The following is a 15,306-nucleotide window of genomic DNA, read 5'->3' as shown; positions in this document are numbered from 1 at the left end:
TACTTGGTGGTTAACTACTGAAGCTGCTCAGTTGATTAATAATAAGAAGCATGATGACCCCAACTGAAAGGCAAAGCAATACCATTCTGATTTTTGATCAAAATTTGATCAGGTGACAGAGCATTCTAAGAACACTCCAGAGGTGATTTGCAAGCATTGCCAAACCTTTCTCAGCCATTCAAGCTTTTCTTGAAACAGTACAAGTGGTCTGAAGAAGCATTTAATGAGCAAAGATTGTACAAAAACTGGTGACAGACAGGGTAACACTCTGGTTAACATGATGGTAGATCATGAATTCTAATTTCCCAAATGTAATGAATTTTAGTAATGGTTCTGGTGTCTTAGCAACAGTTTCTGAAGTGTCCTTGAACAGATTCAGATCTGCCTGTTCCTGAATGCAATTGAGACAATTTCCTCCAGCAGCTTGTGCAAACATTAATATTCTTGAATCTCTCATTTTGTGCTATTGAGAATCCAGCATTCCACACATTAATAACCATGCTCAACCCTGCAATAGCTTTACAGATACCCACACAAGAAACATTATATCAGGTCATGAATGATATGTACAATCAGCTATTCTGAAATCTTCTCTTTGACCATGACCCAACAATCAAGGTATCTCTGGCAGTAGATAATTGGACAAGTCTCAATAATCTTGCCTTTATGGCAATTAATGATTATTACATTACAAAGAATTGGGAGTACTGTGAGCATTTACTGGATTTTGAAAGTTTAGAGGGTGCTTATACTGGCAAGAATATAGCAGAGATTTTCCAACAATCACTAGCAGCATAGAGGCTTGAGAGCAATCTTCTTGCAATTACAAGTGATAATGTGTCAAACAATGGTACCATGCAAGCACATCTTACACATCAGTTAAGGCCAGCATTGCAGCAGTTGAACAAGACAACTAATTGGAATGCAGAGAGTGGGACAATACTCTGTCTTGCTCATGTAATTCAACTTGTGGTTTGAGAGCTGGTTTGCAATCTCAAGATTCAGCCAGACAATGATACTCTACCTACTACCTTTGATGAGAGCTCAATTACTGATGATCTAGCATCAACAGACACATTTGCAAATACTCTTAGAAAGATAATGAAATTTGGTAATGATCTTGATATACTTGAGTTGATTTACTAATCTTTGCTTGACAATAGATTTGTCTTGTTGCCAATGCAACCAATATCTCCCCCTAACTTGCTGCATGTTTTCAAGAATATCAACAAGAGAACCAGTGCAAGATGATTCAAGATGTTCACACAAGATGGAATTCCATCTATAAGATGTGTGTTTGTGTCTTGTTGCTTTGACAAGCTGTGGACTCATGGATCCAGGACTCATCACCAAAATACCAAAGACTTTACTTATTGGACCATGACTGGAAGCAGCTAGAGTATATAATTGGACTGTTGCAGCCATTCAGTTGATTTACCAAGATACTGTCCAAAACAACAGGCCCAACAATTCATCTGGTATGGGCAATGTACAATCATCTTTTCCAGCATTTAGAAAGAGAGGAGGACAAGGTCCAACAGTTAACAACAAGAGAGAACATTCAAGAAGCTATTAAAGCTGCCAACTTGAAATTCCAGAAATATTATAGTGATACTGAGCATCCAAAGAGTGAGCTGCTAGCTGTAGCTGCTGCTCTTCATTCATCATACTGCATGAGAGCATATGATTCAGAGAATTGGACCAGTGATGAGTGTGAAATATACTGACAATATATTTTAAGATTTTACAAAAAGCATTATGAGAAATATGAACAGCCAAGAGAAGTAATACTTGATGTGAATAATGTATGTTTGTTATAAGTATTATTCTGATTTCTTCTCTGCTAACTTCTCTAGAATATTGAGCAAATGATTTTTGAGAGACCCCATCAAAGATGAGCAAATTTCCAAAATGAAATGGAGTGATATTTAAATAACAAGAATTTGACATCACCTCAAGCTCCAATTCTGGAACAGTGGAGGATGCTAGAGCCTGATTTTCTAACTGTTGCTTGAATGGCAAGAGACATTCTGGCTATATCTTTGACAGAGGTTGGGGTAGAATGGGTTTTCAATGTTGCTCAGAATACATGTCATTATTGATGATTGTGGCTCCATGCATCTACAATCAAGAAGATCATGCTGCTTAAACATGGTGATAAGATGCATATGCTGGATGAAGCACTCATATTGCATGAGGAGTTGGCCAAGGAAGTCATCCAAGATAATCAAGATGATCAAGATACTCCAGAGATTGTACAGGAAGAGATTGCAAGCCTGCTAAATCCACTACTCAATCCAGATGAGGAACAGAAAATATGTCAATGTTATCAATAGATAGACTCAAGTAGCTAATAACTTGCAATATGATCTAATTATGCAAAGAGCATTACCAAATTTTGGTACTTTTCCAAAGTTGAATAAATTGATAAAATTATGTTAGGACTGTTACCAAATTTTGTTACTTTTTGACAACACAAATGGAATCAGGGTTCCTGGTCCCATCCTACACTTTACTGGTCCTGTCCCATATACAATATTGAAATTCTGGTCCTATTCCATTTTGTCATGTCAGGTCCCGGGCCCATCCTACTAGCTAGATTTTGATTCTGGTCCCAATTCCATCCCAATTCCAGTTCCCACAGAACTGTCCCAATATGCTGTTAAACAATCTGGTCCCATCCCATTAAGCTGAGCTTCAACCTGATCCCGTCCTTGGGACAGGAATTGGGACAGGAATCTGGGACTGGGATGGGAAATCCTGGAACCGGATACCACTCTAAATATAACTTTCAGAAAGCTAATTGGGATGAAGTAAATAAATCTCTTCTTCAAAATCTAGAAAAAGAAGAATTTCAATAGAGTTCAATAGAAAATACTCTATCAGAACTTGAATTAGAAGCAATTAAATTAAAAAATCTAATTCAAAGCTCTACTGACTGAAAGATCTAAGCCTTGGTGGAATAATAAGCTAAAAATCAAGAGAAAAGCTATGACAAAAGCCTTTAGAGAACTGAAGAATAAGCAAGTTAGCTTAGAGTTCTTTCAACAAACTAGAAATGACTACTTTAATGCTATTAAAAAGACAATGTCATCTTGTTGGAATGAATTTCTGGAAAATGCTCAAGGAAAAGAGATTTTTAAAGCATATAAATATACCAAAGAAAAAAGAGTGGAAAAAACTTCTATTCTAGAATTCTCAAACTCTGAAAACGAAATAGAAAATAAAGCTATTTCATTTAAAGAGAAATGCAATGCTTTTATAAAAACTCTTTTCAGAGAACCACCAAGTTATCCACCAATAAATTGGAATGAATATCATGAAAATCCAGATTGGAAATGGCCTAATCTTCAAGAAATAGAGATTAAGAACTTTATTTTTTCAGGCTTCAAAATCAGTACACCTGGCCCAGATGGTATATCCTTTCTTATACTACAAAAAATCTATCCAGTACTTAAAGATAGATTTTTCAAGTTATACTCTATACTATTTGAAAAGAGATATTATCCAGAAATCTGGAGAGAAGCTACTGGAGTTATTCTAAAGAAACCAAATAGAAAAGCTTCCTTACCAAAATCTTACAGAATCATCTCTTCACTTAACTGCTTGAGAAAAGTTATAGAGAGAGTTATTGCTTCTAGACTTTCTTATTGGGCCTCCCAAAATAAACTACTATATTTTGATCAGTTTGAAGGAAAGAAGCAATGCTCTGCTATAGATGCTGTAATGAGTTTAGTACATGATATTCAATTAGCAAAAGCCAATAAATTGGTAGCCTCAGCTCTCTTTATTGATATAAAAGGAGCATTTGACTATATTTCACTAAATAGACTCTTAAAAGTCTTCTCTGATTTGCAACTACCTAAATCACTAGCTATATGCATTTTTTATTTTATGCAAACAAGAAAAATCCAACTGGTTTTTGATGGTGAGAAACAACAAGCAAAGATATCTATAAATATTGGAATTCCTCAAGATTCACCTCTATCTCCAATACTTTTCTCTATATATACTATATTTCTCTTTAAGAATAATAATGATCTAGATCTTAAAGATATCAGAATTTCTAGTTATATAGATGATACTGAACTTGTTGTCTTCTCTTTCTTAATAGAAGAAAACTGCTTTAAGTTAGATAAAGCTTTACAAGCAATGTCTAATAGACAAGATTCTCATGTAGTTCAATTTCATATGGAAAAAACTGAGTTAATCCACTTTACTAAATTATTTAGTGAAGATAACTCAGTTAAACTACATGATCAAGTTTTTAAACCAAAAAAACTAGTGGGATAGTTAGGTATTTGGCTTGACAATACTCTTACTTTCAAGAACCATGTTCAAATTAAGATATCAGCTGCTGAAAGAGTTCTTAATTAAATAATCAGACTTTCAAATACTGGAAAAAGTCTTACTTTTCAAGCTATGAGACAACTTTATATAGCTTGTATTACTTCAGTAGCTGATTATGGTGTTCAGATTTGATGGAAGAATCAAAAGAATCTTCTCCATAAGTATGAGAAACTTTAAAACTCTGCTTTAAGAAAGGTTCTAGGAGCTTTTAAAACTTCTCCAATTTATGCTATGAAGATTGAAGCTGCTATTTCTCCTGCTAAAGTAAGGTTTAATAGACTATGCAGAAACTATGCTTATAGACTATTAAAAATGCAAAAAGAATATACAATCAGAAAAAGAGTATCTTCTAGCTTTCCACCTTATAATAATGGTGTCAATCTTGATTGGAGAAGGTTTTTAGATTGGAATCAATCAGAATTAAATAATGAATATGTTGTACAAACATCAACTAAAAGAAAAAGAAAAAGAAGAAAAATCAAGTATCCAAGTCAACTATTTAGAATTTGTTCAATGATTTCAAATATATTACCTTTTCTAAAAACAGAGAGAATCAAAGCAAAATAGAATGCACCTTGGTCTGAAAACCTAGCTGATTTGATAGATATTCAAATTGAAAATTCAGACAAGAAAACAGCTAAAGATAGTCACATAAATAGAATTAAAAATCTAAATAATAGACCTTTAATTCTCTATTCAGATAGATCCAAAGCTGAAGAAAGTCAATATGCTGGTGCTGGTGTATACAATCTACAAGATAATATTAGATTTTCATGAAATCTAGGAAAATATTTTGAAGACTTTGATGCAGAACTGTTTGCTATGGATAAAGCATTTAAATTAGCAAGTTCTACCTCTCAGTCTCAATCAAGATCAATATCAGATATCTGGGTGTTTTCTGATAGTCAAGCTGCTATTCAGAGACTCATAAATCAAGATCTTAATTCTGGCTTATATTATCTTCAATCTATAAGAAAAACTGCTAAGTCTATTAAAAATCAGCAAATTAATCTACATCTTCATTAGGTTCCTGCACATGTAAATATGCATGGAAATGAACAAGCTGATCTAGCAGTAAAGAAAGCTACAGAATTAAATCAAGTTTGTTCTGAAAGATATATATCTCTTACTTATATAAAAAGACAAATAAAAGAACAAGCAATGATAGAGTGGTTTGAAGATCTTTTTAATAGAGAAAGTTCTACAAATCACTACTCTCAATTCAAAATAAAATCCAGATGGAAAGCATCTACTGTTTCTATATCTAAGAAGATATGGTCAACTATTTGCCAATTAAAGCTTGGTCATAGATATTTTAGATCTTATCTAATAAGATTATCTGACTACTCTTTTAATTTATGCTATTTCTGTAATTGTGTTGAAAATCCAAAGCATCTACTATTAGACTGCTCAGCTTATCATACTGAAAGAAGAAAAATTCAACAAGAACTTAATATTTCTCAACTATCTTTAAATTTTATTTTTGAAACTCAATTAGACTTAAAATGGCTAGTTTTATTTCTGAAATGTACTGGAATAGCTACTAGATAGTGGCTTTTCCAAATATGCTAATTTTATTTCTTTTTGATTTGTATCACATTGCTACAAGAATTATTATTTTCCTTTAAAATTAATATTATGTCCTATCTGCTATTTGACTTTTGTGGAGAAAGAACATCTCATATTGCCTTGAAATACTTTGAATTTTTTTCTTTATTCAGTTTCTACAATATATACTAAGTAAATTCTAACAGAGAAGCTGTTAGGTAGTCTTCATAGTTACTGACTGTGTAAGACTATAATGAATAATAATAATAATAATAAATATAGATTCTGTTACTTTTTATATTTTTGCCAATAACTCCACAACCATTAATTGTACACATATGAGAATACCACCTTTCAAATTGTCTCTCTGACCTGCTCAGAATGACCCTATTTTTATTAAAAAATATCAACTTTTCCATATTATGTTTTACTCACTATTTGTACTATATATTTTATATTTTTGCTAATAACTCTACTACTATCTACTTTACAGATATAACACTATCTCTGTTCAAATTATCTTACTAACCTGCTTAGAATCTTCTTATTTTCATTATAATATATCTACTTTTGCATCTTATGTTTTACTCACTATTTGCTTTATACAGCTAACCCTAACTTTAATTCTAATTACTTAATTTTCTGTTACTTTTTTATATTTCTGCCAATAACTCTACAATCATTAATTATAGACATGTGAAACTACTACTATTCAAGTTATCTCTTTGACCTGCTTAGAATATCTCTATTTTTGTTAAAATATATTAACTTTCACATCTTATGTCAGTGTCAGTATTTGCTATATAAAATATATATATTTACTAATAACTCTATAAAACTACTACTGTTTAAATCATCTCTCTGATCTGCTTATAATTATTTTATTTTTCTTACTATATATTCACTACTTGTGGAGAAAAAGTCCATCTAACAGAAATTACAATTTTAATTACTGTAAAAAATAATACTAATTTATTTTGAATTTTTGTTACTTCTATATTTTTGCCAATAACTCTACAATTATTAATTATGTAAATATAATACTATCATACCTTAAATTATCTCTCTAATCCAGTGCTTAAAATATTCTTATTTTTGTTACAATATATCAACTTTTAAATATTGTATTTTTGTTACTATTTGCTCTATACTTTCTGTTACATCTTCATATTTGCTAACAACTCAAAAACTATTAATTATATAACTATAACAGAACTATTATTTGAATTATGTTTCTGATCTACTTATAATAATTTTATTTTTATTACTGTATCTTAACTTATGCAGTCTTGTAACTTAGTTACTATTTAATTTATATATATATCTGCATCTGCATCTTTTATCTGCATTTTGCATCTGCATCTTGCATCTGCATCTAAATTCAATTTTATTACTGTGCTTATCAGAACTCTAATTCATCTAAATACTTATTTCAGTACTTTGTACAACTCTAGTCTACTTAAATATTTATTAAACTACTTACTAGCTCTCTAACTCTGTCTTACCCTCTTTTTTGTTGATTAATTATTTACTAACTCTGATGCCAGCTATTACTACTTTTAAACTGAAGTAGTCAGACAAATAATATAATTAAAAATTAAAAAAAAAACTTTTATTTTTAATCTTTTTATACTAACTGCAATTCTCTATCTGACTAATTAACCAGAATCTTGTTCTAAGATAACACTCTAAACTTGAAATATATAATTCACTAGAAATATAAACATTTGTCTGATATACAATCTTATTATATATATATAGTAGCTCTCTACTCTAAACTCTTTTTCTAGACCCTATCTTAGTATTTTATTATTATATTTATCTAGCTGACAATAAATATTTGTTTCCAACTGTATCTAGTTAATCTTCTAACCATTTCTTAATTTAACAGCTTCTTATTATTATAAATATAGGCTTAAATTAATCAAGCATCAGATAGTATGAAATCTCCAGAAGATGTTACATGGCCTAACTTGTGAGAATCATACATGTGAATCAGCATAATAAAAATTCTATAGAAGAAATTTTATATAGAAAAAAGTACATGAGATAAAAGATCTGGTATTGGCAACTATCTACAACTTGTAGACAAGATTGCCACTAGCTCTCAACAAGAGATTTATGCAGTGGCAGCCTTTTATGTGTACTTATAAGCATATGACTTAGTGCCTTGCAAGAACACATGTACTTTCAATAGCTCACAAGCTGAGGCTCTGAACTCTTGTAAGTGTTGTTTGTCTGTATAAGGAGTTTGTGGGTGAATTCTTACATAACTCTGAATATATAATAATAACATAATTCTTACAGATTATAGAAATCTCAGTATTTAGACTTCTAGTTCACAGATTTATATATTCTATATATAACTCTCTCTTATCAGTTGCAGGCATTAATCTACTTAGCTCTTTTGTACAACAAAAATTGACAGTAAAATTGATGGCAAAAACTAACAACCAAAATTAACAACTAAAATTAACAGCAAAATTGACAGCAAAAATTGACAGTCAAAATTGATGATGGTCAAAATTGACAGTAAAAATTGATAGTAAAAATTAATGGCCAAAATTGATGATGCCAAAATTGATAGCCAAAATTGATGACAGTCAAAATCAACAACACCAAAATTGACAGTCAAAATTGATGACAGTCAAAATCAACAACACCAAAATTGACAATGGTAAAAATTGATGACACCAAAATTGACAACAGTCAAAATTGATGGTAAAAATTGATGACACCAAAATTGACAACAGTAAAAATTGACAGCTAAAATTGACAGTGAAAATTGACAACAGTAAAAATTGACAGTAAAAATTGATGATGGCCAAAATTGATGGTAAAAATTGACAACGCCAAAATTGACAATGGTAAAAATTGACAGTCAAAATTGATGGTGAAAATTGACAATGGTAAAAATTGATGATGGCCAAAATTGATGGTAAAAATTGACAATGCCAAAATTGACAACAGTAAAAATTGATGACACCAAATTTGATAACCAAAATTGACAACCAAAATTGACAGCAAAAATTGATGGTGAAAATTGACAGCTAAAATTTACAGCAAAAATTGATGACCAAAATTGATGCTGAAATTGCCAGCAAATATTTACAGTGAAAATTGATGATCAAAATTGATGGTGAAATTTAACAACCAAAATTGACCATAAAAATTGGCAGTCAAAACTGACTTAAGAAGCCAGTGCTGTCACAACTATACTTTCTCTTCTGTATGATGAGTGACCTGCTGAGACACTTGACCTAAATGCCCAATGGTCTTTTGACTTTGTACCTGTGCTTTCTCAAATTCAGACTGATTGGGCACTTGTGTTGTTTGCTCTCTTTCTGCAGCTTTATACTGATATGCCTTCATGGCAGTTCTGTACTGATTGTAATAGAAGATCTCTATCTGTGCAACTTTCAACTATTGCTGTATATGTCTCTGATGCTGTGCATGTTTTTTCTGCTTTCTCACCAGACTTTCTGGGTCAGAATTCTCTTCAAGATCCATTCTGCTCAGTCTTGACTCAAGAAGTGTCAGATTGCTGTTGGGCTGGGGCCAAGAGTAAGACTGCCAGGATTGAGTTGCTATTGAAAGATCCATGCTCTGGATCTGCTGCCTCTCTGTCTCAACAAGAGTCTGGATGTGTAACACAAGCTGAGATGTAAGTTACTTGTGGTTGGTATGCAGCTGGCTTGCAGATTGGCTCTCTTTCTCTGTAAATGAGTACAGAACATGATGTTCAGCTATAGTAGCCTGAAGATGGTGGCTCAGCTTGCTGGAATGCACATCAATAGCCAGCAAAAAGACTACTGGATTGGGGAACATTACTGTAGGAACAGAATGTTGACCTTGTTCAATGGCAAGCCAGGCATCAACATTACTGGGGACTGAGAGAAGGGCCACATCCAGAGGCAAAGATTGACCACCAGCCTCCCAATCTGCCAGGGACAGCTCATCAATCATGTCCAGCTTAATGATGGTGAGTTCTGGCTGGTACTGCTGAAGGTAGTTAACCAGTTCTGAATGGGTGCTAGTTCAGCTTTGCAGTTTCTCTTTCTTTCCATGTGTCCAGAAGGCTGTCATGCTTGGATAGAGCAAGATTCAGTGGCTGTAGATGAAGGTCTGCTTCACAATTGTTTGCCACTCATGGGCCTGCTGAACCCCATACATGTGGATGATGATATTAAAGAACTGGTGAAAGAGAATCTGATACTGCTTTAACTTTCAGTGTTTCTGCAGCCAGTCACTGTTGTTTTCATTGCTGTTCCAGCTCCAGAGTTATGCAAAGAGTATCTCAATGTTCCTGACTTTCATTCTGGAGCCTGTGATGAACTGGATGTCTTTCTGAAAGTGGAAATGTTGAAAGACTTGTGAGATACCAGCATGGGTGAGTGATATATCATCATTGCCTGTGTTCTCAAGCCTAGTGGAATGGAGTGGCTGCTGGATGATACAGTTAGCCAGGCTTCTGAAGACATTCTTCTGAAAGGCTCTCAGGCAGAGGATCACCAGCAGCTGCAGCAGCAGTGCAGAGTGGGCAGGGTCTAGGTGGACATCCAGCATGCAGCTGAATATGTCATGGAAGAGCATGAAGTCAGACTTGAACTTAATCAGTTGCTGATACTGTGGGTGGTAGATCATCTGTAGAGTTGGGGTGTTGAAGACCATGTGCACCTGATATGGTGGCTTGAATGTCATGGCTGTCCAGTCAAGCTTGTCAAGAAATCAAGTATAGTTATACAGCTCCAGTGTGGATGCCATTCCAAGGCTCTCCTGAATTCTCTTTGTGTTGGAACTTTCTTGAGGTGGTTACACCTGGTGATCAAGCCACAGGCTACTGCTGTAGCTGAGGTGGTTGCCCTGGCCTCCATATGTGCACAGGAGGCATTGAAGAAATATTATCATCATCTGAGTGTGTTTCCAGTGCACTACAGTATGTGGCTGCAGGCTGTAGACCATCTCAAACCTGATGTACAGCTTGTTGATATTCCACCACAGCCACTCCAGAAGCTGGTTGGTGTGATAGTTGAGGAAGAGCACTGGGCATTGAGGCACAACTGTAGAATGATTGGCTAGATTGCTTTTCTGGAGAATTTGGTTCATGGTCTGCAGAATAGCAGCAGTGATCTGGTACTTCTTCTGAGTTCTGTAGGACTGCTGGTGGCAGTTGGAAATGGTGACATGGTACTGTTGCTTGGTGTGAATGTACATGTGCAGCAAGGCCAGAGAGGAATAGCTGATAGCCTTTCTGATATGCTGCCAGATCTGTACCAGTCTGGAATCCAGAGCTAATGTGTCCAGATTCTCATTTGCAAATGGGGAATGCTTGCCAGTCATGAAGATTTTCTTGATGATGTTGTAGAACTGGCAGTAGAGCAGACCCTGGTGATGAAGTGGGGAGCACCAGTGTGGCTCTAGTATCATGAACTCCAGATCACACAGGAATGATAGTGGATAGAACTGCTTGCACCAGAACTCTTCCTGTAAATGTTCATGTTCTGAATCAGAAGTCTGGACATTGGCAACTGGTGTGCCACCTGCTGAATGTTCACCCAGGTTGCTGGTATTCTCATCATCTTTATCTTCACTGCTCTTACTAAGCTCTGGCTGGTATGCATCTTCATCTTCACTCCTGAGTGCCAGCTCCACTGACCTGTGTTGAATGTTGCTGGAGTCTGAGGCCTTGGACATCACTCTTTGCTGGACATGGCTGTGAAGTTGGTGAAACTGTTGGAGCTGGACAGCTGCTGCTGAGTGATCATTGTTAATCTGCATCTCCATTGAATTGTCTGGTAAGCTATCAGGCTCAGATGAAGTGGGAGAAGAGATTCTTTGTGCAGCTGGTGAATCTCTCAGCCATTTACAGAAATGATCCAGACAGCAATGTTATCAGATGAATGTGCAGGGTGTGTGTGTTGGCTTCTGGTGTGACAGAAAGCTCCAGAGTGAGACCATCTTCTTGCCAATATTGTAGAAGCTGATGGTCAGATAGTACCTGTCCATGGCCCAATTTTACATGTGAAAGAAGGCATCACACATGCTGGACCAGGTGGCATGCTGGGTTGAGAGCTTCAGATTCTTAGTGGTTAGAAGAAGTGTGAGTCTCTGAAAGTGCTGAAGCTCTGGATCTTGAACAGTTATCTGCATGTGCTTCCAGAGATGGTGAAGTTCTGCTGGCTGTAGTGAAAAGTGGAACTTCTGTACCTGTAGCTGCTTATGAAAAGTCTGATTGCAGTCTTCTGCCTGAGCTGCAGTGGAACTGAGCTGGACATGTGTGATACTGAATGGCAGATGGAGAAGTGTGGATGTGAAGTAAATATAGTGAAGAGCTGGAAGAAAGATCTTGTCTGTCCAGAGAGCATACTTCTGCTCTGTAATAATGTAGTGCTGGTGCTGGGGGCTGAAAAGCCAGAGGAAGAGAATGTAGATCTCAATCTCAGAGAATCTAACCAGTTGTCCAAATGGAAGGTAAGAGATCTGGTGAACTGGTCTCTGGAACTGGTGAACTCTTTTGGTCTGCTCATCTCTCTACTGAACTGAAATGAGATTCAGATGAAGAGAACTCTTCAGGTTGCTTGTCAGAAACTGGTTAGCTTTCCATTGGAATCTCTTACAGGCCACTGTGAGACTTGAGACCAGATCACTGGTGCTATCAATGTTAATCATGGCATGCAGGGATGCTGGCATTGGAATAGTATCACCTTCCAGATTAATGGTCACAGGGTGTGGAGGCACTTTCTCATGGGCTAAAGGCTCTACTGATGCAGACATCCCACTGTATAGTCTTTGGTGCTGATGAACTGGCAGGATGGTGTCCCACTGTATGGGATAGGAAGACATGCTGGTGTGCTCTAAGACATCTGAACATTTCCAGCTTGCCATCTGTGAGAGAGATACTGTTGGTATGGAGAGTGGCTCTGATGCAGCATGAGTCTCAGTAGAGCATTTATGATAGATCTGCAGCTGTGCCACCAGCTTCTGTGTAAGTGTGTTGTCTTCTTCTGTTGGTTCCACTGTATTTGTGGGCAGGAAGAGTTCATGGTCTAATCTTGGCCCTGGTGTACTGGGCCTGGACAGGCCTGAAGACATTAGCAGTGGTGCTGGATCTAGAATGTAGTTAGAGGTTTAAAATGCTTGGTCATCTTATTCTGTTGTAAATAACTGACCATCCTCACTACTGCTGGATTCTGCTGGTGATGGAGAGCTCTTGTGCTTCATTTTGTCAGACTTGGATTCAAGCAAACCCTCTTCAATCATGTCTGGTGGCTCAGAGCTTCTGCACTCAACAGATACTGCATCAAGAGCTTTCTGTAGGTCTGCAAACACATAGACTGAATCCTCAACAGACTGGAAAAGACTGGCTGTACTTTGGGAATTGCAGGTCAAGAAGATATTCTGGAACAATATTAATGTGCTTACTGATGTAACTGCTTGTGGCTGCTGTTGTTGTCTTTAATATACTTGCACTTGTGCCTGAACTGCATTCCTCTCAGTTGCATACTTGTGTGGCTGCCCATGGCCCATGCTGACTGAAGTGGTTTTTACTGATATGCTTGCTGCATGGAGAAATTACAGAGAATGCACTGGAATAATATTAACTCTGAAGTGTCTGAGCCAGAGTCTTGAGGTGGATGAGATTTTGGCTGGGCTTACTGGATGAAATGAACATTTGTGATAGATCAGAAATGCCACTCTTCTGATCATCCCAAGTCTATAAATCTAGTAAAAATGTCAGTCTCTTTCTTCTGCCAACTTTGAGCCTACAATTGAAGCTCTGTTTTCTTCATTGCTTTATTATAATCATCTCAGATTATCTCTTTAATAGTCTGAGGCTTCATTCTGGTCTCTTCTCTTCTCTTTCCTGTTCTTCCAGTTGTTGAATAGATTGCTGTTAACCATGATAGCTCAGAGATATTCCAGTACCCAGCTGTGATCTTCCAGTACAGAGACAGAGCCATGCCTCTCCAGTGCTTTCACTGTACTTTAAAGAAAAAAAGCAAGAAGAACACCAAATCAGCTCCAGTCCCCATTATTAGTGATGGTGGGAAGCAGTTGATGCACACTATTGAACAGTTCTCTGTCAAGTAACATGCCTCTAGGTGGTGAGTAGCAGCTCTGAATCTTATGGTCCTATGTATACCATCAATTAACAGGTGGTTCTGGATAAAGGTCTTGCCCAAACCACTCCTTCCAACAAGAGTACACTATCTTCAAGTTCCATGGGTGTTCCTGCATGTACATTATACAACAGCAAGCCCAATCTGAAAAGCCAGAACTGATGGCTATCTAGCTCTCAATTAGTAATACCAGAAGAGGTTTTGGCTTCTGATGATTCAATTTCATATCAGATGAGCAACAGGCACTCAGAGGTGATCTGTCAAGAGAATAGAAAAGAAAAGACATCTAGATTGAGCCAGAGCCCAGTCCTGGAGGACAGCTGCTTTCAGAAACAATCAAGATTCTTGCTTAGCAGCTCTCAAGTGTCAACACCAACCCAGACACCACAGAGAGAGAGAGAGACATCAGAATAATTCTCCTGCTTGACTGACAACTCTTCTAATGCTGACACTGGCTATTCTGGGAACCATCATCAATAATTAAGTATAATTGGTTCATTGGCAGCATACTCAACATTGGCTTTGAATCTGGATGTGGATCTGGATGAATGGGATCACATCAACAACTCAGTACAGAGGGGTTCAAGAGAACACTTGCTTTGTAGACAGCAGAGAGAGATCAGGTGTGTGGAGAAGATGGTAGAAAGAAGAGCAAATTGCAGAAGCAGGCATTGCAGATGGCCATGCATCTGAACAAGATAGTCTGCTGAAGAGACCACAAGACTGGTGCAGCTGTGGAAGAGGCATGGCAACAACTGGGCTTTAATCAAAGAGCTGGACAAGAATATGCCTGAGCCCAGGCTGTGGAACTGTACACAGATGGACCTTAAGAATTGGATGTGAAATGTGAAGATTGATCTTATGAGGTATGCAGTGGCCTTCTGTATGGGGCAGTCTGGTCTTGTAAACTAACATTTGATCACAGGAGAGATGATCCAGTACTGGATGACTACTGTCAGATTCACCTAGGTGACTGGCATCTGAAATCAATTGCATGAGGGTAGCTAAGACAACAAGAATGAGAATAGCTTCCAGGCACCCTAGCATGGTTGGACAAGTGTTATGGACCCAATGAGATGGTTGGGGAAAGGTTTCATATGCAGCATGGCAGAAGGGAAGCAGTCTATTGAGCTGACTTAGAGAAATAATTGTTCCAAGCTGATCAGATACTTTGCCTGTGAAGCCACTGCTGGACATGCTGCATAAAATTTGGCAATTCTGGCTTGAATTATATGCATTCATTAGTAAATTACAGTAGCAGGAAATATCATGCTGAAAACATCAGAAT

The 15,306-nt window shown here is 36.5% G+C and overlaps 4 protein-coding genes across 4 annotated transcripts; all 4 read right to left on the bottom strand.

The window, feature by feature from the left end:
* Positions 1 to 9,111: 9,111 nt before the first annotated feature.
* Positions 9,112 to 9,408, bottom strand: CIMG_13492 (uncharacterized protein; the record flags this gene model as incomplete). The annotated part of the gene is made up of 2 exons (XM_004444552.1): positions 9,112 to 9,321; positions 9,373 to 9,408. The coding sequence occupies 2 exons, from the start codon at positions 9,406 to 9,408 to the stop codon at positions 9,112 to 9,114; spliced, it is 246 nt and encodes an 81-aa protein (XP_004444609.1).
* Positions 9,409 to 9,567: 159 nt separating this feature from the next.
* CIMG_13491 (uncharacterized protein) lies at positions 9,568 to 10,599 on the bottom strand (the record flags this gene model as incomplete). Its single annotated transcript, XM_004444551.1, has 2 exons — positions 9,568 to 9,897; positions 10,210 to 10,599. 2 exons carry the CDS (start codon positions 10,597 to 10,599, stop codon positions 9,568 to 9,570), a joined length of 720 nt encoding a protein of 239 aa, XP_004444608.1.
* A 111-nt stretch (positions 10,600 to 10,710) lies between these two features.
* On the bottom strand, positions 10,711 to 11,663 carry CIMG_13490 (uncharacterized protein; the record flags this gene model as incomplete). Its single annotated transcript, XM_001238853.2, has 2 exons — positions 10,711 to 11,554; positions 11,596 to 11,663. 2 exons carry the CDS (start codon positions 11,661 to 11,663, stop codon positions 10,711 to 10,713), a joined length of 912 nt encoding a protein of 303 aa, XP_001238854.2.
* A 250-nt stretch (positions 11,664 to 11,913) lies between these two features.
* On the bottom strand, positions 11,914 to 13,688 carry CIMG_13489 (uncharacterized protein; the record flags this gene model as incomplete). The annotated part of the gene is made up of 6 exons (XM_001238852.2): positions 11,914 to 12,429; positions 12,523 to 13,007; positions 13,068 to 13,267; positions 13,321 to 13,379; positions 13,555 to 13,612; positions 13,666 to 13,688. The coding sequence occupies 6 exons, from the start codon at positions 13,686 to 13,688 to the stop codon at positions 11,914 to 11,916; spliced, it is 1,341 nt and encodes a 446-aa protein (XP_001238853.2).
* Between the last annotated feature and the right edge of the window lie 1,618 nt (positions 13,689 to 15,306).

This window comes from Coccidioides immitis (assembly GCF_000149335.2).
Source record: "Coccidioides immitis RS genomic scaffold supercont3.5, whole genome shotgun sequence".
NCBI lineage: Eukaryota > Fungi > Ascomycota > Eurotiomycetes > Onygenales > Onygenaceae > Coccidioides > Coccidioides immitis.
This window is presented reverse-complemented; position numbering and strand designations above follow the sequence as displayed.